We start from the raw sequence: 25,256 nt of genomic DNA, 5'->3' as shown, positions 1-25,256 counted from the left end.
TGTTGTGTTGATTGTCGCCCCTAAGTATTGCTGTGTTTGACACGGCTGAAGGTGTGGCTTTGTGTAGTTGAGTCAGAAACCTAGTTTGTGGAGGGTTTCTATGACATAGTTTGTGTGTTGTGAACACCGTTCTTTCATGTTGGTTTTGATTAACCAATCGTCTAGGTACGGGAACACATGTATTTGCTACCTTCTGATATGAGCAGCTACTACTGCCAGGCAATTTGTAAAAACTATTGGCGCAGTTGTTATCCCGAATGGCAACACTTTGAATTGGTAATGTACCCCTTGGAATACAAACCTTAAGTACTTTCTGTGTGAAGGATGTATCGGTATATGGAAGTATGCATCCTTTAGGTCTAGTGTTGTCATGTAGTCTTGTTGTTTGAGCAATGGGATTACGTCCTGTAATGTCACCATGTGAAAGTGATCTGATTTGATGTAGATATTTAATGTTCTGAGATCTAATATAGGTCTTAGAGTTTTGTCCTTTTTGGGTATGAGAAAGTACAGCGAGTAAACTCCTGTTCCTCTCTGATGAATTGGTACCAGTTCTATTGCATCTTTTTGCAACAACGCTTGGACCTCCAGTTGTAGAAGATCCATGTGTTGTTTTGACATATTGTGTGTTTTCAGTGGGACATTTGGAGGGAATTTGAGAAATTCTATGCAATAACCATGCTGGATTATTGCTAGGACCAAAGTGTCTGTTGTTATTTCCTCCCATTGTTTGTAGAACTTGATTAGTCTCCCCCCCACAGGTGTTATGTGTTGGGGATTTGTGACATTGAAGTCACTGCTTGTTTTGTGGAGTTTTGGGACTTTGGAACTTTCCTCTACTTTTTTTAATTGGCCCCCTCTATATTGTCCCCGAAAATGTCCCCGCTGATATTGGCTCTGATAAGTGGGCCTTGTTTGTGAGGTTGTGGGTTCCGTGCTTTGTCCCCAAAACCCCCCTCGAAACTGTGTTTTACGAAATGTGCCTCTGATCTGTGGGGAGTAGAGTGTGCCCATGGCTTTGGCCGTATCAGTGTCCTTTTTAAGTTTTTCGATAGCAGTGTCCACCTCCGGCCCAAACAACTGCTGTCCATTAAATGGCATGTTCAGCACGGCTTGTTGTATTTCCGGCTTGAATCCTGACGTACGTAGCCATGCGTGTCTCCTTATGGTCACTGCTGTATTTACTGTTCTAGCAGCTGTATCTGCAGCATCCATTGCCGACCGTATCTGATTGTTCGAGATACTTTGTCCTTCCTCCACCACTTGTCGTGCCCTTTTCTGGAACTCTTTGGGCAAATGTTCAATGAAATGTTGCATTTCGTCCCAATGAGCCCTATTATATCTCGCCAGCAATGCCTGTGAGTTGGCAATGCGGCATTGGTTGGCCGCTTGTGCTGCAACCCTTTTCCCCGCAGCGTCGAACTTGCGACTCTCCTTGTCTGGAGGTGGTGCGTCTCCTGAGGTGTGTGAGTTCGCTCTTTTGCGAGCTGCCCCTACTACCACAGAGTCTGGTGTTAATTGCTGCGTGATGTATACCGGGTCTGTTGGTGGCGGCTTGTATTTCTTCTCCACCCTTGGAGTTATGGCCCTGCCCTTCACAGGCTCCTGAAACACCTGTTTGGAGTGTTTTAGCATTCCAGGTAGTATAGGGAGACTTTGGTATTGGCTATGTGTGGAGGATAGTGTGTTAAATAAAAAATCATCCTCAATAGGCTCTGCATGCAGGGTGACATTATGAAACGCCGCTGCTCTTGACACCACCTGTGTGTAGGCTGTACTGTCCTCAGGTGGTAACGGTCTCGCTGGATAACAGTCTGGGCTGTTATCTGATACTGGCGCATCATAAAGATCCCATGCGTCGGGATCATCCTGACTCATTCCAGTATGAGTTGGGGACTGCATCAGTGGTGGAGTGGCTACCGGTGATGTCTGTGTTGAGCGTGGTGGAGATGGTGGCGGGGTTACTTGTCTTGCCACCTTTGCCTGTGGCTGCTTGTCTTTTTCTTGGAAGGCAAGTCTTCTTTTCATCCGAATTGGGGGAAGAGTGCTTATCTTCCCTGTGTCTTTTTGGATGTGGAGCCTTCTCTGAGTGTAATCTGGCTCCATTGACTCTAGTTCTTGACCGAACCTATGTCTTTGCATTTGTGAGGACAGTCCCTGTTCCTCTGTGTAGAAACTTGTTTTTGGTTCCGAGGCCGGATGTTTCGGTATGGAAACTTTTTCGGCAGTCTTTTTCGGCTCCGACGACACTTTTTAAATTTTCGGCGTTCCGGTCTCTCGGTGCCGACTCGTTTCGGTGCTGCCCTCTCGGTGCCGAACTTGCTCTGACCCACTGTCTCGGGTCGAGTCTGCTCTGTGCCGGTATCTCGACTGGAGTCGGATGCCTTCGACACATGCGTGCCCTTTTTCGGTGCCGATGTTCGGTCACCTATTTTCCGGGTTAAGCCATGGCCTGCTGGCGGTGGCGTCCCCTGGGCTTTAGTGGTCTTTCCGTGAGTTTTGTGTGTCGACGTCTTACTCACGGTTTTCGGCGTCTGTTCGGGATCGACCTCGTCCGAATCCTCGATGGAGAAGGTTTCTTCTTCCTCCTCCAAGTGTTTTTGTCCTGTTGGCGCCGACGCCATCTGTAGTCTTCTCGCTCTTCGGTCTCTTAGTGTCTTCCTCGACCGAAACGCTCGACAGGCTTCACAAGTATCTTCTTTGTGTTCTGGAGACAAACACAAGTTACAGACCAGATGCTGATCTGTATAAGGATACTTGTTGTGACATTTGGGGCAGAAGCGGAATGGGGTCCGTTCTATTAGCCTTGAAGAGACACGTGGTTGGGCCGACCAGGCCCCGACGGGGGATTGAAAACCCCGAAGGGCCACCGGAGCTCTTCAAAATTCAGTGTCGATCTGTTGTAACTAACCCGATACCGAACGCAAACAATACCGTCGAAATTTCCGAGATTCTAACTATCTTTCCGAACCGAAAGGCGGAGTGAAAAGGAACACGTCCGAACCCGATGGCGGAAAGAAAACAATCTAAGATGGAGTCGACGCCCATGCGCAATGGAGCCGAAAGGGGAGGAGTCCCTCGATCTTGTGACTCGAAAAGACTTCTTCGAAGAAAAACAACTTGTAACACTCCGAGCCCAACACTAGACGGCGGGATGTGCAAAGCATGTGTATCTGCAGCTACACATGCCATCGAACATATATATATATATGTGTTCTAATGGTTGATTTTCACATTCAACCATTCTTTAAAAATGTAAAGAAACCCTGGGAAGAGTCAAACTTGTTAGGTCAACCATAAGGTATTGCAAGAAGTAGTAAGTACCTCTTAATACAACTCCAGAAAAACATATGTTTTGCAGCCAATTTCTTTGGATAGTTATAGAATGGTTTGCTTAGATGTCCACTCTGTTATCATTGGGTATCTATTGCGGTACATGTATTGTCATGATGCAGTTATGACTAGATAAAGAATTCTCAGTGGTAGAGTTAGGAAGATCTCATGAGATCAAATAGATTCTATAGGATATTTTATGCTCTACAGCTGTTCCTGTAGTCGTTGCCATCCTGTAGGAGACCATGGCAAGGCAACGATTGGTAAACCTTCGACCAACAGACCAGACTTGTTCTGAGCCCGTCATTTCTCTCTCACCTTGTAGGCAGTACCCCCTTGAAATCCATGCACTGCCTGCACTACAATGTAGCAGTGGATGAAGTTGGATGCAATCATGTCTGGCACAAAGGGGGTGTTCTCATCCTGGAAAACAATGGTGACAATGTCGTTTCCAATATGACGCTTTCTCTGAAGCTGGAAGAGAGAAGGGACAAAGAGAGGCAGGTCAATGGTGTCATGTGGGATCAATGTGATTGGTCCCTATCACCTCAAAATTATTAACCATTCAGTTATCTCCTTTGGTTTTGTCTACTGGAAATACAGAAACAAATAGTTATAGCTACAAAAAATGTCATACCTTAAGGGAAAAGTGTACTAGGAACAGGGTAATGAGTTGATGACAAGTATATTGAGTCAGATATATCAACTTGCATGAATATTGTGTCAGAAACATTGCATCTACAAAAATATCAAATGAAGAAGTACACATATATTATTGTTTTAAAAAATATAATTGTTTATTTCAATATAGTTGTATTAAATATTGTTTTCACTTAATGTCATATGTATTAGGTTCCTGAAGGGGTGGTGGTGGTTGGAGTTGTGGTTAGCCACGGCAGAACTGATGTCAACACCGCCATGCTAATCTTAAATCCAGTTTCGGCCAGCCTTTTCATGGCAGGGACCCTCCATTAAAATGGCTCATGGAAAGGCAGTGCTGGGGGCTTTTGAGGTGCCCCTGCATCTCCCACGCCAATGTTGTGAGCAGTGCAGGGGCCCCCCTGCCCAGCACCCTCGCAATGAACACTGTCTACTAGGGCGGCAGACAGTGTGTATTCCGAGGGTGCTAGGGGCACCCTCTGTGCAACGGCATTGGCCTCAAGTGCCACTGCACAGTTTCCAATAGGCTGACAGGTGCAAAACTCAGATTTTTGAGGTTCCTGCCAGTCAGTCCAGTGGAAACCTTGTAATCGGCTTGGGGAGGAACCGTCAGCTCCACGGCGGTCTCCTCTCCACGAGGGTGGTGGCACAACGGTCGCCAACCAACCTCGTAGTGAGGCACTAACACTATTTAGTTTCAATTACATAATTCTTTTGTAGTTTATCAATTTAAATACATTACTTATAATGCTATTTTTGATATACTTACCTTTTTATATTCTGTTTCATGAAATTTGGGACACAGCATTTTGGCAGTTTACGTACAAATTAAGTAAACTTGAATATTTTTATAGTCAAAATTTTGGCACTGTATTCTGGTAAGTTAAAATTGCTGTTTTCGATATTCTGTTATCCAAGTGCAGTAAAAAAGCATCTTTCTATTAATGTAGAGAGGAGCAGTACTCTGATATGGGGACTAGTAATGGGTGCATGCAGGGAAGGATACTGTTAAGAGGTAATAAGTAGTAGCAAGGGGTTGTGGGACTCAAGGGTTGGTAGCATTAAGATGTAGTTAGGAGATTTTAGCTTTCAGGAAGGGTAACGTTAAGGGATATTAAAGGTGTTTTACAGTTAAGTGAAGAAAAATAGTATTGAGTGGTTGTTCATGGTTTCTAGGGTTCAGGGATGGCTGGCATAAAAGTGTAGTAAAGTATTATTACCTTTAAGGTAAGGGAATAATGTGGTAAAGTGTTTTTTTAACGGTTCGCGACAGAGTAGCAAAAAGGGGAATTAAAGGGGGCTTAGACTTAGGGACGACTATCATTAAAGCATAGCAAGGGGTTTTTAGGGTTGAGGAAAAGGTAGCATTAAGTGATAGTGGGACGCAGGGATGGGTAGTGTAAGAAGGTAGTAACAGTTCTTTATTATTTTGGAAATTTTAAAATTATGGGGTATTAAAATGCAGTTATGGGCTTTAAGGTTTCAGGAATATTTAGCCTTAAGGAGTCACAAAGGCTTTTTTAGTGTTTAGGGAAAGCTAGCAATAAGGAGTGTTTTGCAGTTTTAACATCTCAGAGATAGGTAGTGAAAGAGGTGCTAAGGGGTTATTAGGGTACAGATTGATAAATTAAATAATGCATGTAATAGAAACTACAATTAAAGTTCAACTTTTTTTTAATTGCCATAGGTAATAATGAAGAACACAAATTATTAACCTGACAATTTCAATTCAACCTTAACGTAGTTGATATTTTGATAGTGACTTTATTACGTACAACCTCTTTTACAGCAGTGTTCATGATGCTCCTCTCCTTAACCATGTGTGTTTCTTTGCACCTTTGTCTCATTCCATCACTGTACCTACACAATGTGGAGTCTTTGCATTATGGAAACATTTTACCAAATTTATTTTTTCCAGTGTTTAATTTGCCAGGGCCCAAAGTTTTGTTCAAAACCGGCCAGCCAGCCCTGTTGAAGTTGTGGTAGTCTTCGTGGTCTTCATTCCACCTCGTGGTCTTCATTCCACCTCATGCCTCTTTAATCCTCCACGAGACGGTCCCTGACTACTGGGAGAGGATGTGGAGTAGCGGGCAGAGCTGCCAACCCTAGAGTAGGGGGATCCCAGTTCGAATCCCAGTGTTGGTCCAATCACTTGATCTCCCTGTGCCTGTGGACGTCGCCTGGATACCCACATGGATGATGAGCTGATCTCTACAAATCTGAGTATTTATTTATGCCACTCCTGTTGTTTTTTTCATCCCTTCTTTGTCCTTTTGTCACAGATTTTTAGTCTCTCTCTGTCTTCTTTTCCCCTTTTGTCTATTCCCTTTTTTGGTCCGCATCGATGTTTGGTGAGGAAAAATAGCTGCTACTCCAAAGAATGGGTGCCACTAAGGCACCAACTCACATTAAGCACTGAATTTGTCCTAAATATAATTTTGTCTTTAATCACTTTCCTTAAAATAAATGTAAGGAACCAGTTATTGCAACCGAGCTCACCGTCTAACACATCCTACTACTGACATTTTCTTTTCAGTTTCTGGATGAAAGAAGGTATCTGCAATCCTCCATCCAGTATTTACACAGAATATCAGAAACAGCAAGGGCCAGAATATTGTGTCAAGGACCCAAATATCATGAAGGTAAGTTTCTGTAGGCCACCGCTATGTTTACTACGTTACTATGTTTTACTTTATATACTGTACTATATATAACTCCACGTATATGTACCGTGATGATATCTAAAGGTATTTAGATGTGGAGTTAAGAATAGTAAATGTGTTCTTACGTATTTGCACTTACCTTCTTGATATTTTGGTACTTAATTTTTATGATACAATATTATGTCCACACAATATTTATGTGTTTCGACATTCTGTCAGTGATCCGATCAGCTGCCTCTCTAGGTGTTTCAGGATAGCCATTCTGGACAATATTTATCCCTCACAAGGCCTGCCCTATGCCTTTAGTCATATCCATCCCTTGACTCACACTGGCATTCCACTACAGCCTTAAGGGCATCCCTGCCTTACTGACAAGTGACCCACTGGTAGATGCAATAATTATTGACACATAGGTGTTTGGAATTTATTGTATGTGATAATTAACACCTTTTCTGAGATAGACTTACAGAATTGGGTATAACATGCAGATTTTGGTGCCTAGTGTAAATCCACATGTCCCCATATTTACTGGGAATTTGACCCCAATAAATGTTGTCAAGTTTGGCCTGCAGAAATGTACCCAGAGAAAATAGCAGTGATGTGGTGATTGCCATTAAACTTTGAGTTCTGGGATGTGATAACTGAAGTTTCCTTACTTATCCACTGGTAATGTGGCCCTTAGTGCATTCCCTTACAGACCTTCTAAATGGCACACTAATGACACACATTCCACCTTTCCGCACTGCAGCAGGAAGTGGAGCTAATGATGCGTATGGTGGCTTTTGATCAGCTGTCTTCATCCATCTGTCAGTTAAATTGTCATTTACACTTTTCTTCTGCCCACCACAGCATATAGGTTATATGCCAGCCCAGTACGGCAGCTGGCTCCACTCAGTGTGAGAGATGGTTTGTCTTTGTGTACAGTGGACACATCTGCCAAGGAAATAGTCCCCTTCCATATCAGGACTGGTGGAACAATGTCTGTGTGCTTTACTTACCTTCCTTTCTATTTTTCCAGAGGCCTGGCATCTCTACAGCCAATGCTACCAGACCTTTGCTGGCAATGGGGAGTGCTGTATCTAAGTCAGGCTCTGCAAGTGACAGTTATCTTCAAATGTGATTTTCAATGTTTTTTAATAAAACGTTGTTGAAGAACCATTCTAAGAAGGACCACCTCTGCATGCATGTGGAAGTCTGGGCAACCATCTTTAAATGTTTTTTGCATTTTATATCTTTTAGCCATTTTATCTATTTTGAAAGATTAAAGTAATAAAGCATGACAATATAAACAAGCATTTGAAAATCCAATTGGTCTGCATCCAGACATTAAAGATCAGGCATTGTGCGTTGCCCTTATTTGGTTGAGTGAGGAAGTAAAAGGGCATGATAGTGTTTGCTCAAATCACAGACCCCTTCCATAGCATGGCCTCTGCTTTCTGTAATAGAACGGGTACAATCATGTGGGAATGATCATCTTTTGCAGGCACACATGCTGCCCACTTCATCCCACCTTTCAGGATTTTCTCCCCCTTCCTCTCCTTAATCCTTCTTCTTCATCAAATTCCACATACCATCCACTACAGGTGAGATATGTTGGTAAGTGAAATCAGAGTGGATACTAACTTTTGCCACATTCGGATAAGTGGATAATGTGTGCTTCCTGCTAGCACACCCGCCTTTCTCCACTCCCTTCCACGCTTGCACCTTCAAGGTGTAACTTCCATCCACTTTGCCCTTGTGAGGAAGCGAGTTGACCTAGTCTATAGATTTGCTACAGAAAGAGAGGATCTGAGCTTTAATCCTATTTTCCTTACAAGACTGAAGGGAGAGATTGGAAGTATTTTACTTTTCATTTCTCCTGTGGAAGTATACACAAACAGGTAACCCCCTTTACACCTTTATAGAATAACCCTGGACCTTACCTGCTGGACGTCTCCTTCTGTGTAAGGCAGCTTGGTGGACACATGAAACATGATCTCCTTTCCTCGGTAAGTCGTATAGACAGACTCGGACCCCGTCTGACCCCGGGTCACATCCAGACCCCCGCGGAACCTATGAGCGGGAAGGAGGGATAGAAGGAGAAGATAAGAACCACTGAGATGCTTCACTCAACGTTGCAGGAAATGAAAATGTAAAAACCCAATTAAATCAATTCTTATTTTTATTAATATTATTATTAGTGGTAGTAGTGTCACTATTAGTAATACTACCTCTACTACTACTATTATGCCTAATAATAATAATAATAATAATAATGGTAATTAATAACATAATATTATCATTCTTAGGAGCAGTAGTAGTAGTATTACCATTAATATTATATCTTACGTGTATTATGCATATTATTATTGTTGTTAATATTTATAATAATTTTGATATTGGTTGATGATAATAATAAAAACAATAACAATAATAATAATAATAATAATAATAATAATAATAATAATAATAATAATAATAATAATAATAATAATAATAATTGGTAATACAACTATCACTGCTGCTAATAATAATGATAATAACACTGAGTATTATCATTTTTAAGCATAATGATTTAATGTATTATTATTGTTACTAGTATTAGTATACTGCAGTAGCAAATTAAGTAGCACAGTAATAGTCTTTTGGTATTTAAATACTAAATAAATAAAAAAGTAATGTTATATGTTGAAGCTTTCTAATGCATTTTGCACTTAAAATGCAAAATAAAATTCTGTACTAAATTGAACGTAAATCAAGCTCATGTACATTCCTGGGAAACATCTTGAAACTCCAGCACTTTCCTGGTCCTCGGCTAAAAACCACCCTTCCACCTCCATCTGCAGTGTCATCTTCATGCTGAAATCTTGCCCCCACTACACATTTGCCAGGTGGGTTTCACAGAGAAAAACGGAGATAGGTCCCCTGGTTTTCGGCGGTTTTTGAATCCTACCAATCAAATCCCTAGTGCAAGAGGTTCCCCAGTGCCTTATGACCAGACTCAGTGTCACGTTTCAGGGGTAGGGTCCAGAGTCTCGGACACATGGCTTGAAATAGGCAGGCTCTAAACTTCTAGCCTCGCCCTCTTCACGTCTCTGTTGTCTTGGGCTCCACAAGCTCCAATCACCAGGCTTCTGGAGGCTCCACAGGGTTCATCTAGGACACCACAGGAGACAGAGTCCTCACTGCCCTGAGGGGAGACCACAAAGGTGACTCCAAGACCAGAGAGGGAAGTGTAATCAATGACAGGACACTGGGTCAAGAGAGAGCAGCCCTACTCTAGCTCTCGTCCACAAAGTCAGGGACTCCTTCTCTCTTGATCTCTCAGGGAGCAGTGGAGAGCCAACGAGGAGTCGGCAGCTGGAGCGGGGGCGGCGTGCACTGGTACAGCCCCAGGCTTCTTGTACCAGCCTTCCAGTTGGGTTGCTCTGAGTGAAGCCCTGCTCTGAGGAAAGTATGACTCTGGCATCAAGCAGGACTTGGAGGTGGTTCAGAGCTAAGGTGACTGGTGAGACTGCATGAGTTGTGGGTTTTGCTGGAGTTTCCTTGTTTGCTGGGAATGTATGCTGTCCTTGTGTGAGCGGCCAGAGTGTTGCCTCTTCAACTTCCTGTTTACAGTTTTTCCAATTCTGCACCTATTTAAGTGAGTCTTTTTTGTAGCTCTGAAGTTCACTTCTTATATTTCTTCTAAATTTCGAAGTGGCTCCATCATTCACATCCTATAATGACATCAGCTCTTCCTTCGCCCATCCCCGCACAGAGAAGATTAATGACATGAAAAAGGTATCTGTCAATCAAAACAGGAGGTGGTAACCACCCACTAGGCTTGGAATTAGTGATCTTTGTTGCCCCCTGAGAGCAATAGCAATAACACCTCCTTTAATTAGCTCATTTATAGGTCATCTTCGGTCGTTTCTAACTTATTAGGCCTTTATGGGAATTTATAATTCACCCAGTAACTAATTTGGATGTCAATTAACACCTATATGACCCAAATAAGAGGTTCTTTAGTTATGGGAATGTTTATATCATTCAACCAGGTTACTTAAATACCGTACAGATGTTTAATCTCTGATAAAATGTTTCTTTTCTCCTTTATTTTACAAATAAAATTTCTCCTAACTAATTTTTTGATTTTAGAAACAAATACATGCACCTTTACAGCTGCTGTCACAAAGGAGATACACAAATGCACTTTTCTTCTAATTTTGAAACATATCTCAAAAGCACATCTGGGTCCATATTCTGACAAGGCCCTCTAAAGTGGCAGAACAAGGGGAATGGAAAGAAGCTAACATTTCTTGCCACCCCCACAGTCCTATAAAAATCATATTTCCATCTACAGGCAAGCAGGGCTGACCTGTGCTAGTACATAATCTGAATGCCTGCTTGGATGTGCTGGTGTGAAGGGGCCATATATGCCTACAGAAGCATAGGATGCCTGAGGATCAGTATAGGCTTTGGCGTCACAGGAAGTCCACAGGCAGGGACAATGGTTAGGAGTTCACAGTAGGCATGAGGATTGCTTTACATGTGGCACCAACCAGGATACAGCTCTTTGCACTGACAGGGATTTTGCAAAGAGTATGAAAGCCAACGTCATGCCTTCCAAGCAGCGGGAGCTAACATGCTGAGGTGCAACGTGAGATCAGATGGCCTTCTCAAAACCCAATGGTTACTCACCCTCGAAAGTTCTGCAGCTGAACCCTCTCCCCCAAGAAGTCCAAGAACTCAATGAAGCCCAAGCTCTCTTCATTGTTACTGAAGACCTCTTCCTCTGTTGTCTAAGGAGAAAAAAGACAGTGCGATGACGTGCTAGCCATGGACAATATTGTCGACACACGAGAAATGGGTGTTGGTAGTAAAAGAAACAGAGAAAATCCTCTTTGAGGTTCTCTTGCCACCATGTTGTAGCCAGCGATAAGGAAGTCTCTGAGGGTGGGATGGATCTGATTCCCCTCACAGAGTGAGAAGTATGTGACATTTAAACTCAGGGTAAATGTGGCACTTGGATAATTTTGACAAAAGACATTTGCTAACAAAGAATGATTGGCAATCAATAAGGGATTCATTGGCCAGTTGTTCTCAGTGTCTTAAACAGAGTGGCAAACTGCAGGGTACAAAGAGAAAACTAGTCATCAATGTTGGCAACCCATTTCTACCACCTCTCTCTACGGTGCACATGCCTTTGGAAGCCCTGGATTATACTTACTAAAGATCTTTTTTTTTTGCAGTTTTACAGAGCGCAAACTCGCCCCAAATGTATTGGAGCCCTTTACATGACCACAAGGACTCCTTCATTTTTTTTAAATTTGGGCATTGGGAGATTAAGGCCCATATTTATACTTTTTGACGCAAACCGGCGCCAGCGCAGGTTTGCGCCAAAAAGTTTACCGCCGGCTAACGCCATTCCAACGAGCCAACCGGGCACCTTATTTATGGAATAACGTTAGCCGGCGCTGCGGTCTGGTTAGAGTAAAAAAAAAAATGACTCTAACTGGGCCGTGCAGGCGTAGGGAAGAATGGGGGTTGTGCGTCAAAGAATGGTGCAAGTCAGGTTAGAGTCAAAAATCTTGGCTCTAACATGACTTGCGCAATTTTTTGACGCACAACCCCCATTGAAATGACTCCTATCTTAGCAAAGACAGGAGTCAAGCCCCCCTGCCCAATGGCCATGCCCAGGGGACTTCTGTCCCCTGGGCATGGCCATTGGGCACAGAGGCATGTAGGGGGGCCCATGTTAGGCCCCATATGCCACTTTAAAAAACTACAAAAAATAGTTACCTCTACTTACCTGGGATGGGTCCCCCATCCATGGGAGTCCTCCAGGGGTGGGCGACGGAGGCAGGGGGTGTCCCTGGGGGCAGGGAAGGGCACCTGTGGACTGCTTCCATGGTCAGAAGCCATGGAAATTAGCCCACAGGTCCCTTAACGCCTGCCCTGACCCAGGCGTTAAAAAATGGCGCACATCAGGCTGGGTGCCATTTTTTAATGCCCGCCCCCTCCTGTGCGTCAAAATGACGCAGGAGTATAAATAAGGAGCACATGCCTTAAAGTGATTTTTTGCACGGGAACGCCTACCTTGCATATCATTAGCGCAAGGTCGGTTTTCATGTCCAAAAAATGACTCAGACTCCATAAATTTGGTGCTGGACGGGTCCAGCACCAAAGTATAAATATGGAGTTAAGTTTGCGCTGAATTTGTGTCAAAATAAATGACGCAAATCTGGCGCAAACAGAGTATAAAAATGCCCCTAAGTGACAAACCTGGTTCCCCAATTTCAAAGTCGGCAGTTCTAGCCAAACCACTACATTCTTACATAGAAAATACAGCACACAATGGAGTGGTGAGGATTGCACCAAATATGGATTCCAACAATATTCTGGCATAATAATATCAAGGACAGAATGTCGAGGGACAAAATATCGAATAATAGTCCATACAGAGATGTATAGATTCACTATTCCTAACTCCATATCTAAGCACCTTGTTGATATGTGTACCACATAGACGCATATACGTGGAGTTAGGTATACAAAATCCAGACTTACCATTCAATATTTTGTTTCCAATATCCTGTTCTCAGTATTCTGTCCCTTTGATACTGTTGATTTGATACTCAAAGGTCACTAGTGCAGAGAAACCATAAATTGTAAAATCTTGCAAACACAGTACAAAATACAAATTACTCAGTCACAAGTGTGTACCCGTGCCAGCCTTAGTAAATATACGATAATGTGGGAATGGCTGACTGCCTTATGATAGCAAAGTCTGGTCTGAAGATGTCCTTACATATTGAGTACCAAAGAGTCGTCACAGTAGTGTCTACTGAGAAGTAGCTATATAACTAGCAGCACAAGAGTTGTGTGTGAAAAGGACACCAGAGCTTCTCATCCTGGGTAGAAAGTGCTCATGGCTAACACTAATTACTCACTGCGGAAATATCCCAATACATACAGCTGGCCACCACAATACTTCAACAGGAGTATGGATGGAACAGAAAAGCAGATAGTGGATAGGGTTTATTTCTAATTGTAAGTGCATTTAATGCCTTTTTTCTCTCATCATCCTCTTCCAAGCATTCTCACTATCAGGACTAGTATGCAACTTTCTTCTTGCCAATCCCCAAACACTGACTACAAAAACCTGCCTCCGCCTCTACGTGTATGTGGAGCCCTCTCCCTCAGAATGGCAGGTGACCGTGGTATATTTTTATAGTTGGTCCAGAAGGAGGTAGAAACACCAGCCTCCACTCCTCTTATCCCAATGGGCATCAAGTGGCTTACTAACGTCATATCTGGAATGGACGATAGATGCTGGTGGGTCAATGCCGCACCACTTCAGGTGTTTCTGCAGCTAAAGGAGCCTCTTGCCGGACAGAATTGTGCAGTGAGGTCTGAAGACCAGCATGCACTCAGTCTTGGCTTTTCTTGGGCTTTTTCAGTAGACTATCTGTTGAGTATGTGTCCTTTCATTACAGTCATCATTGGCCAGAAGTGAGGACAACACACAGGAATTATTTTTGTAGTAACTTCTTAGAAGTTAGCACACTTGAATAGTAGTGCACAAAACAAGGAGACATAGAAATGACTGTGCATTAATTGTAATACGCTTCTCATCCCTCTTGCAGTTTCCTGACTGCAAGACATAGCCAGCGATAAGAACATTTAAGAGGCTCGATACTGGATAATTTACCTTACTGGCTGTAAATCAGTGCAGTGCACTAAAACGAGTTGTACTCTGTGAACTAAATAATATTCCACAAGCAAATGAAAGAAGACACACATCTGCAATTCACCTTAATTACTGTGGGACATCAACGACAATATGTAATATTATTCTGGTGTACTAAATGTGGTTCCAACTCCTGACCTACAAGATATCCCAAGGCAATACCAAATGAATGGGAAAAAACACATGCAATTCACCTTAATGACAGTGAGACATCCACAACAGTATACAAATCACTATGTCAAACCAAGGCCCCCCATGAGCTAAAAGATGCCCCAAGATGCAGGGAAATGAAGGAGAATAAACACCTGCAATTCACCTTAATGTTAGTATGCAAATCAATGCAGTGTGACAAACCAGGGTCCACCTAATGAACTACAAGATGTCCCAAGACACCAGAAACTAAAAGAGAAAACACATCTGCAGTCCACACAAATGACTGAGGCATCAACTAAAATATGGACATCATTGCTGTGGCCCAAGCCAAGGCACACCCAGGAACTACCAGGTATCCCAAGACACAAGGTAATGGAAGAGAATACCCTCTACCCTCCTGCAATTCACCTCAATGACTGTGGGACATCTACAACAATATGCATGTCATTGTGGTGTCCCAAGCCTTGATCCAAACCACAAACTGAAAAATATCCAAAGACACAATGAAATGAAACCCAATGCACACATGTAAATCTCCTCAAAATTGGGAGAAATAACCAACAACATGTAAATCTTTTTACGGTTTACTAAAACGGGGACCCATCCTATGAATTGCAAGATATTTCAAGACACAAAGAAATAAAACATGATACACCTGAAATTTACCACAATGACTGCTAATCATTGTGTAATTATTTGTGGTGTACCCATCTGTGACCCACCCCATGAACTTCAAGATACCCCATGGCACAAGGTAATGAAAGTGGGTAAACACCTGCAATTCACTACAAATGCTGTGAAACATCAACAAAAGCAAGGCTTCGTGGTGTACCAAACCAGAATCCACCTGATGGGCTACATGATATTCACAGAGAAGGTGGAATTACCATCCACACTGCAAAGAGAATGACATGCTGAGGGTCTCTGTTGACAGTACACATCTATGATTCACCTCACTGCCTCATGGGTGATGCCTAAGATGGAAAAATAGGTTTCTGGTGATGCTTAAAAAGAGGCACTCTAATTAGAAGGAAAAGCTGCATTCTAAAGATCTCTAGATGGGAGGAAGCCTTTCAGAAGATTTAGAACCTACACCAACAATGAGTTTAAGAGTTTTGGTTAAAATGGGTGCTCCTACCACATCATAGAAAATTGTCTTCAAGAGTCGTCGCATCATGTGGGCATTCTCACAACACATTATAAGTCTGATTAAGGTGAACATTTCAGACCTCAAGCAGCGTCCTTCGCTTAGAGATGTCTGGATGTCCCTCACCTGTCCATGTTTTTGGTAGATAATCCCAAATTTGAAATTATTGCTGATGACGTGCTCGTCAAACGTGACCACCAGTTGGGATGCCTGGACAAAAAACAGGAGACAAAATAAGTTGTCACTGGAAGTTATCTGGTAGCTGGTGTTTCGGCTAAAAATGAAGCTCTGTTTCTTACCTTCGGATAGAGTACCGGTAGAAATCTATCCACATTGACCTCCTCACACAGAAGCTGAAAAGACACATAAGAATTAGAGAATGTCACTCCATCTCTTGCCTGCATGGCTCAAACGGGGAGTTGGGGACCTGTTCTGTGACAGCATGTCTGGCTTGAAAAAAGATTATTGTCTTTATCTGTTCACAAACCGAAACTCCAAGGTGACTTGCAATATCCTGTTCATGTATTGTGGGGGTGTTTTATTCCTTATAATTTTGCTGTGCTGCCTTACCAGTTTTCCTAAAGATATTGTTATCCCTCTCCCCTTATCTAGTTTCCAAGTGGTCTTGTGTCAAGTGTGACACCTTCTACCAGTGCTAACATTTTAGGCACGACAACTTTGCGCAGTTAAAAAATGAATAATTAGTCAAAGAATGCAACATGTTATTGATAAAAAGGGACACACTGAAGATGTCATATACAACGAGGTGCAAACTGGCAAAAGTGGAACTGCAATTTAGAAGGAATAAAACTATGTGAAAATTAAGCTAATTTTGACAGGAAATCTATTCAACTGCTTGTAAACAGAACCATGTCCATACAAGTTCTAAAATGAAAAAATAAGAAGTACCCTTCTGGTAAAAGCCCAGGCCCTATGATGTACATTGCTCTGTTGGAAACCTTCTGGTTCTCAAAATGATATGGGTTGCGACCACAAAACGACTTTTTGTTATGTACTAATCCCATTTTGTGATTCAGTACATGATTACTGTATATCTCGTTGGATTTAAAAATCCATAATGAATCTCTAGTTGGAAGGGGCGTTTTTAGCACACTCCTTCCAAATGTAGGCCCATATTTATACTTGTTCACGCAAAACTGCGCTAACGCAGTTTTGGGTGAAAAAGTTTACTGCCAGCTAGAGCCATTCCAGCACGGCATCTTATTTATGGAATGGCGCAATCTGGCACAAAGGGTGGGCTAATGTCATGGATAATGACGTTAGCCAGGTGGGGGTGGTGGTATAGGAGAAGGGGTTTTGCACCAAAAAATGACGTTAGGCTGGTTAGAGTAAAAAAAGATGACTCTAACCAGCCTAGAGTCATTTCTTGATGCTAAACCTACCATACCACATGACTCCTGTCTTATAAAGGACAGATGTCATGCCCACCATCCCAATGGCCAGCACGGGGGACAAGGGTCCTCTGGGCATGGCCATTGCACCCAGTGCCATGTATGGGGTCCCATTTCGGGGGCCCATGGCACTTAAAAAACAAAAACTTACCTCTACCTACCTATACTTACCTGGGATGGGGTTCCTCATCCTCCACTGTCCCTCTGGTGTGGGTGGGGGTGTCCCTGGGGAGGGCACCTGTGGACTCATTCCATGGTGTTCTACCATGGCAAAGGGTCGACAGGTCCCCTACTCCTGCCCTGACCCAGGCGTTAAATAATGGCGATAAGCAAGCTTAGCACCGTTACTTAGGCCCGCCTCCCTCCCGTGCACCATTTTTGCACAGGAGTATAAATAAGGCGTTAGGGCCTTTGATTCATTTTTTGCCCGGGAACGCCTACCTTGCATCTCATTGACGCAAGGTACTTTTCCACAGGCAAAAAATGACTTTAAGTCCAAAACTTTGGCACTAGACAGGTCTAGCGCCAAAGCAAAAGATTTGGAGTGAGGTTTGCGCCAAATTTGAATTAAAAAGAATTACGCAAATTCGGCACAAATGGGGTATAAATATGTCCCCTAAGCTGCAATGCAGTGTATCAATGTTTTGCAACCATAGTCTAGTCGCAGTATATTGAAAAGGTAGAGACTCCCCAGTTGGGATGGGACCCCTTCTCCTTTGTGAATGATAAGAAATGTTGGTGATTAGGCAGTGGTCCAGGTGATTGTTATCTACTCCAAAAAACTCTAAACACTATTGGCCCAAATTGAAGAAGACCTAGCGCCTCCTCCCACCATATTAGTATCACTTGTGATGATGCTAAAGTGTCTCAACAAGGCCAAGGGCCAGATGTATGAAAGCATTTTGCATTCGCAAACGGTGCGAATGCCCGTTTGCGAATGCAAAATGCCATTTCAGAATGTATGAAATACATTCTGAACGCAATTTTAAGGAATCGCTAAAGTAGCGATTCCTTAAAATTGCGACCCTGTTTAAAGAGTCGCAAATTGCGACTCTCTAAATTAGAAATCGCAAATAAGGATTCCTTATTTGCGATTCCTTAGCACATTTATGAAGCAATTCCTAAATGCGATTTTGGCATTTAGGAATCGCTAATTACCACCAAGTTGAACTTGGTGGTAACCATGTGCAAAATTTAAAAATGCATTTAAAATGCATTTTTTAATTGTACATGTAAAGCACACATGCCCTTTTGGCATGTGTGCACCTTACATGTCCCCCCAAAAAAATTTGGGCTGCAGCAGAAGGGGCCTTAGGCCCCCAGCACCCTGGGGTTTTGCATTTCCAAAATTGCGATTTCTGGTTCAGAAATCGCAATTTTGGAAATGCAAAAAATTCGCAGAAATGGGCCAACGCATAGGTGCGAATAGGGCCGATATCGCAATTTGCGACTCTGTAGTAGCATTTGCGATTTTTAAGAAATCGCTATTACTGATTCGCAAATGTGATGCATGGCACTTTGTGAGTCGGAAATATTGATTTCTTAAAAATCGCTATTTCCGAATCGCAAATGGCCTTGATGATACTTCTGGCCCCAAACGCGCTACGACAGATTTACAAAGTGTCGCAATGCATCCATTGCACTACTTTGTAACCTTTTGTGAAACATTATGCCTGCGCCAGGGATAATGTATGCAAAAGGGGAGTTCACCCATTAGGGGGACTGCAAAAATGGCACAGCTGAATCTACGAGATTCCACTGCGCCATTTTAAGCAGCTATTTTTTACACCTGCACACAGCAGCCGTTAAAAAGGGGCACACCATTATTCTTAATAGGCCCCTATGTACCTTGCAGGATTTGTGCTAAAATTTTTGGTGCTAATCCTGCAATGTACTACAATAGCGTCAAAAATGATGACACTATTGTCCCTAACCTGCGCCATGGTGCCCCATATGTTAGACATGGCGCACACATGGTGGCGCTAGGGGAGGCTAAGGGGCGCAGGAAAAGTGTCGCTGCATATAATGCAGCAGCACTTTTCTTAAATTTAGGCCTATTTTTTTTAATGCAGCTTTCAGGAAAACAGGCTCTGTAGATTACCGAACATTATTAAAAGCATTCACAGACAGGGTGGTCTGATCTCCATCCCTGTGATGGCCACCATCCAGATAAAGTTGCAATCAGGGACCTATCTCATGGATATTCATGAGGTAGGTGAGTTTGCAACTCATGCTGAATGCTAATTTTGCGACTGGAAGGAGGGATCTCGTTGCAGACACATGCATTCCATTATTCCTGATTTAGATGGGAAATTCATGTTTTTAAAATAAAAATGCCTTTATTTTGGTTTTCTCCTGCTCACTACATACTTAATCTAGGGAAAAATAAATCCCCTCTATTGTTTTCCAAATCTCCCTCTGTTTAGAGTTAGAATGTATGCAGATGTAAAGAAAAGTGTAACACCTGCCCTGCAAGTCTTACAGATGGGGCGTGTCTGCTTTCTTCTGTTCTCCAGAAAAGGTGGACATTTGTTTTCGTCCTTTAGCACACTCAGGGCCAGACTTATAAGGCCCTATCACCGGCCTTACGCTCAGAAGCGCTATGCACTGTACAGTATTTACAAAGTGGCGTTAGGCCACCTTGTAAGTACGCCCCTTCAGATGCAGCACTTTGCGTGGAAGGGGAGTGCAATAGGTGTTGCTGTGGGCATGCCACAGGAACACCCATTGGATTTTTTTAACGCTGCCCCAGATTTATGAGTTTTCACATTTTGCAGCACACATAGAAAGAGCAAATGGCCATTGAAGATTGTTTTTCTGCAGGAAGGTGTCCCTTCCTGTACAAAATGAAGCTCCACCACCATGGTGCAAGGGTGGCTGTGTTGGCGCTCAACAGCAAATTTAGCCCAAGGGGCGACACAAGGGTGCGCTGTATTCTGCTGAATACGGCGCATCCCTGCATTTTTAAAATGACGGAGCGCGGCGCTGCCAAATTTAACGCAGCATCGTGCTCTATTATTTTCTCAGGATTCTGGCCCTCAGGGTGATTTTAAGCAAATGCACAACATTTCCCTTGAACCTTCTGAGGGAAGATGAGGCTGTCTGCTTCATGATACTGCAGAGGACCTTGCTCCCGAGTTGTAATACGTCGCAGCAAGAAAGTAATGACACTTTACTGGTGTGCTCTGATATCTGAGCACCTCAGTATGAACATTAAGCTTGGGTGGTTGTGCCTACTGTGTGCTTCCATTATTCCTAGGTCCATTTTGAAGTAGTCACCTTCCAGGAAAGGACTTGAACCCCACCTCACCTTGGCCATCTGCACAGCATTGGGGAACTCGGTAAGGCAGGAGATGGGGATCAGATCATGTTTGGTGCACGTCCGCATCCTGTAAAAAGCAAAGTCCAAATTAGAAAAGCTTGAAAGGTGGGGTGATTATGTCACCTGCAGTGTTTGAGGACTTTTCACATCACCCACTCTTTACAGCCTCCCCGTTACAAGAGTGGTCTGGTCCAAGGTAGTAAGTGACGCATTTGAGATCTCTAATGTTCAGAGATTCCCTAATGTCTAACACAACATAGAGAGATTGCTGGTGTAGACTGAAACTGTTCAGCAGATCAAACAGATCAAGATGGCAGCTAAAGAAGACCATTTCTCCTGCTGAAGACCCCTGTTACCTCCCAATCCGTGGCTTGCAGCGATTGATTCACTTTTACTGAAAAGTGTGCATTTCTATCCTACACAGCTTAACATATTTTTGCCCAGGAATTTTCAGGGATCATTTTGACCTAATGAATTTCCAGGACAAACTCCAATATGATCTGTTGTGATAAGACCCACAAGCTGCGGGCAATTAGGGTCGAAACATTGACAATACCCGCAGGTATCCATGCTCAAAGTAATAGAAAGTAAACTCCTCCTTCCTAATTCTTCTGCTCTCTCTCTTGTTTTAATCTCAGGCTCCTGTAATGAGTGGACCACTGCCTGTGCTAATATCTGTCTGACCTGATAAAACCTGACCCTGCTGGGTATATATGTATTGTAGCCAATATATAACTCTGGCTTATGAGCCAGTGCTTGGCAATGTGGACTAATATTCATAATATTCAGATTTTGGTACTTAATGCAAAATAAACATCTTACAGTAATTACTGAGAATTGCTCTTTGACCTGCCATCAAGAATTACTGGGGAGTCAAACTCCTAATTGTGACAGGTGTAGAAAAAGTAGTTACCAGGTCCATCACAGTTAACTGGGCCACTTGTGATGAGCATAATACTTGTATGACTCCATGAAACAAAAGTTCTTCTCTTGAGTTTCTTTCTTAGTATAGTCATTAACGTGCTATAGACAAACAACAGGCATATCATCTAAACACTTCCTTGTGAAAAGGTGTTCTTTCTTTGTGTGTTGTGAACCCAGGCTCCTTCCTACCCTGTTTGATAGCTGGAGAAGGATAGCAGGTGCACTTAAGTATGTAATACTGTGCGGAGAGTGAACAATGGCTTCTTAAAAACTAAGGCCCGTATTTATACTTTTTTTAGCGCCGCATTTGCGCCGCTTTTTGACGCAAAACGGCGCAAACCTACAGGCCCGTATTTATACTTTTTTTAGCGCCGCATTTGCGCTGCTTTTTGAAGCAAAACTGCGGAAACCTACAAAATACAATGGTATTTTGCAAGTTTGCGCCGTTTTTGCGTCAAAAAACGACGCAAATGCGGCGCAAAAAAAAGTATAAATACGCGCCACAAAATACAATGGTATTTTGCAAGTTTGCGCCGTTTTTGCGTAAAAAAACGATGCAAATGCGGCGCAAAAAAAGTATAAATACGGGCCTAAGTGTCAAAGATTTGGGAGCAACCAAACACAAGACTTGCCTTTAGAGCCCAGGGTGTCAGATGCAGTGTCATACGATTGACATCAGTATGGAAATACATCACGAGATCTTTAGAAATGTGCATCACAAGTTATCAACCTAAAAATATATTAAAAGCAAAGAGGAATGGAACAATATTAACTAGCATTAAAATTATAAAAGAGGGATGCTGGAAATACAGGAATCGCCTAAATGTTTGAGGAGATGGACCATTAATATAAATCAAGAACATATTTGCATTATTTAGAAGAACAGCTTAGTGGCTATCGTTGGCAGCTTACCTCAGTGCAAAGGCTTGGTCGTTCAGGGGTTGCTGAGAGATGCAGGCACCGGCACACATCATTTTGCCTAATAAACATTTAAGAAATGTAGGACCAGTAGGGCCAGATTTACCCAATGCAGTGCAGCAACCACATTTGCTGTGCTATGTTGCATAAGTGGGAAATCACAGCACAGAGACATGTCTACTAAGATTGGCCTGCTCCTCGTGTCATCACCTCTCTTGCACGACGTACAGCCTTACAGCCTCATGGAAAGGTGAGGGTTCACTGTCTGTAATAGCATTTTACATAAAGTAAACCATTCCAGTACAATCCCCATGTCTAGACAAGCATATAGGGTCCTGAGTACTGAATATGTGCTCTGCGCTGCAGCACGCATGCATTGTGTTGGTCTTATTGGGAAATAAACACATTTCCCCTTGTTAACAAGTGCTTAAAGATAGATTTTGACTGAGTTAAAAGTTTTTAAGTGCTTTGGAGTTAGCTGGACAGGTCTTATGGCCAGATTTAAAGAAAAGTGGTGCAACGCGTGCTGTGCCAAAATTGACAGTGCCACACTGCATCACTTTAGAAACACAGTGATGCGCTGTATTTAAGGGAATACTGCGCACCCCTGCGTTTCCTCCTGCACTGGTGCTAAATTTAGCTGCCAGCGCCAACACAGGCATCCTTGCACCATTGTGCAGGGATGTCTGCGTTGAGGGGTTTGATTGTTTATGTGCGGGAAGGTGTCCCTTCCTGCACATAAACAATCACTAATTGCGCTTTGGCACTTCTGTGTGTGCTGCAGAAATCAGCACACACAGAAGTGCCAAAGCAACATCTTCAAATGATTGTTTATGTGCAGGAAGGGACACCTTCCCGCACATAAACAATAATTTCTGGCATTTTGCTTTTTCTATGCATGCGTCAGAATTCAGCACGCATAGAAAAAGCAAAAAATGAGGAGGAATAAAAGTATTCCTCCTCGTTGCCCCCTGCTAACGCCCCTGGGGTGGCGTTAGATTTTGCCACTGCCTCAGGTTTACAAGATTTCATAAATCCGAGGCAGCGTCAAAATGCAATGGATGTTGCTGTGGTATGCCCACAGCAAAAGCCATTGCACGCCCCTTCCACGCACAGTGCTTTGTGGAAAGGGGACGTATTTACAAGATGGCGTTAAGCCACAAAAAGCGGCTTAACGCCACCTTGTAAATACAGCACTGTGCTTACACTAAAAGTGACATTCCTGTGGCGTTAGGGGCCTATAATTACGCCCCTTAGTTTTAAAACAGTGCTGCCATATGACAGAGGCTTGCACACACCTGCCTGGCCTTATTGCCAACTGGAAGCCCTCCCTTTGTTACAGGTACAATGAAATATGGCCAATTTACATGCCTGAGGAGGTCTTTGCTGGGCTGTTTGCCGAACTCCCCAGTGTTCTCCAGCATTGACCAGCCCTGTTGGTTTATTCCAGTTATGAGGCACCGGTCTTTAGGTTTGCTAGGCATCATGTGAGTTTCCATGACTACAGAAGCAGAGAGGAAGTATGACTGAACTTTGGATTAGATTTCAGCTACAGGCAGATGTGTTCCAAAAGCAACCTTCAGTTTGGCACAAACTGGGGTAAAGTAAGAAGCTCGTAACCCGGCTAAAATCATTTGGTGAAATTGCTGCCTAATGACATAACACATCTGACCTTCAATGAATTCTAGGTATGAAACTGGCAAATCGTCTGACCTCTACAGATGTAAATGACGTGCCTTTTCCCCTTCTCAAACGACAGATCCTACTTTCAGCTCAGAAAGCCTCTCTAACTGCAAATAATCCACACAAAAATGTGGAGAGATTCTCTCCATTGGCATGGCTGTTTTGTTGGTCTGAGTCCTTCAAGGGGCATTACTAACTTTAAGTGGTTCATGGTTTTTCTTCTAGATTGCAGTATTCATCTCATGATCCTCTGGTCTTTTTGCAAACATGTGGCATCCAGAAGCAAGGCAATCACTGAGGAGTCAGTTTCAATATCACCCTTTACTGCTGACTCAGCCACAACCTCCCAGACGTCATAAACGCCTCTGGCCATCTAATACTCCACTGAACTAGTAAGGTCTAACTCCTCGGTCAGGTGCATCCTTTTGTACAACAAATCCTTGGGATACCAGGGAAAGTCCATGCAGAAGATGTACGTGGAGCCTCTTTCAAGATCTCAAAGGCCTTCTGTTAGCGAGGAGCTCCAGCAAACTCTTTGAAGTCATTTAACTTTATCATTGGTGCCTGAAGGGTCTCATAATCCTTTTCAACTCACAGATTGAGGACAAAGAAGAAGGATACTCCCTTAGGACCATATTTGAGAGTCCCTACCGCCTCCTTGCGCCACATTAAAGTCATTTTTTTAATGATAATATGGCCGACCAGGGCCAAATTCACCGCACCAGATTTACGCCAGATTTACAAAGTGGCGCAGTGCACCTCTTTGTAACCCTTCACGCTACATTATGCCTGCGCCAGGCATAATGTATGCAAGGGGGGCTTGCCCCCATTAAGTGGGCCAAATAAATGGCACAAAGAAATCTAAAATATTTCTATGCAACATTTTTTTGAGCATTTTTAACGCCTGCTCATAGCAGGCGTTAAATGGGGGCACACCATTGGTTAAAATGGGCCCCTATGTGCTCTGCAGGAGCAGCACCAAAATGTTGGCGCTAATCCTAAACAGTACATTAATAGCGAAATTCTGACACTATTGCCTCTTACCGTACGCCATGTTGCGCTGTATTTTAAATACAACGCACACATGGTGGCACTGGTGGATCGCTAGGGGGCGCAAGAAAAGTGGTTCTTCTCTAAATCTGACCCTTAATTCTTTAGGAGGCTTCCATTCAGCATGGATTGGATCGCAGATCCTCACACCTCCCCCTTGATGATTCTGCTATCCCTCAGTGCTATGCCACAAAGGCCCCATAAACGCCACAGACGCTTGCTCTTGATGTGCACCAAGAAGCCTTCTTCAGTTGTACTGAAGACAGCAATGGCTTCA

The 25,256-nt window shown here is 43.1% G+C and overlaps 1 protein-coding gene across 6 annotated transcripts in view; it reads right to left on the bottom strand.

The window, feature by feature from the left end:
- The window catches only part of LOC138303601 (rap1 GTPase-activating protein 1-like), a 256,978-nt gene that overhangs the window by 85,060 nt on the left and 146,662 nt on the right, over positions 1 to 25,256 (bottom strand). For all 6 annotated transcript variants that reach the window (XM_069242891.1, XM_069242892.1, XM_069242887.1 and 3 more), the window contains 6 exons: positions 20,393 to 20,471; positions 15,970 to 16,023; positions 15,797 to 15,880; positions 11,319 to 11,419; positions 8,579 to 8,708; positions 3,652 to 3,807 (listed from right to left, as the gene is read on the bottom strand). In XM_069242891.1, the coding sequence (XP_069098992.1) occupies positions 3,652 to 3,807; positions 8,579 to 8,708; positions 11,319 to 11,419; positions 15,797 to 15,880; positions 15,970 to 16,023; positions 20,393 to 20,471 (604 nt within the window). The remainder of the gene's footprint in view (positions 1 to 3,651; positions 3,808 to 8,578; positions 8,709 to 11,318; positions 11,420 to 15,796; positions 15,881 to 15,969; positions 16,024 to 20,392; positions 20,472 to 25,256) is intronic.

The sequence above is a fragment of the Pleurodeles waltl genome, chromosome 7 (assembly GCF_031143425.1).
Source record: "Pleurodeles waltl isolate 20211129_DDA chromosome 7, aPleWal1.hap1.20221129, whole genome shotgun sequence".
Lineage (NCBI taxonomy): Eukaryota > Metazoa > Chordata > Amphibia > Caudata > Salamandridae > Pleurodeles > Pleurodeles waltl.
Note: the sequence above shows the minus strand (reverse complement) of the source record. Positions and strands in the feature narration are given on the sequence as shown.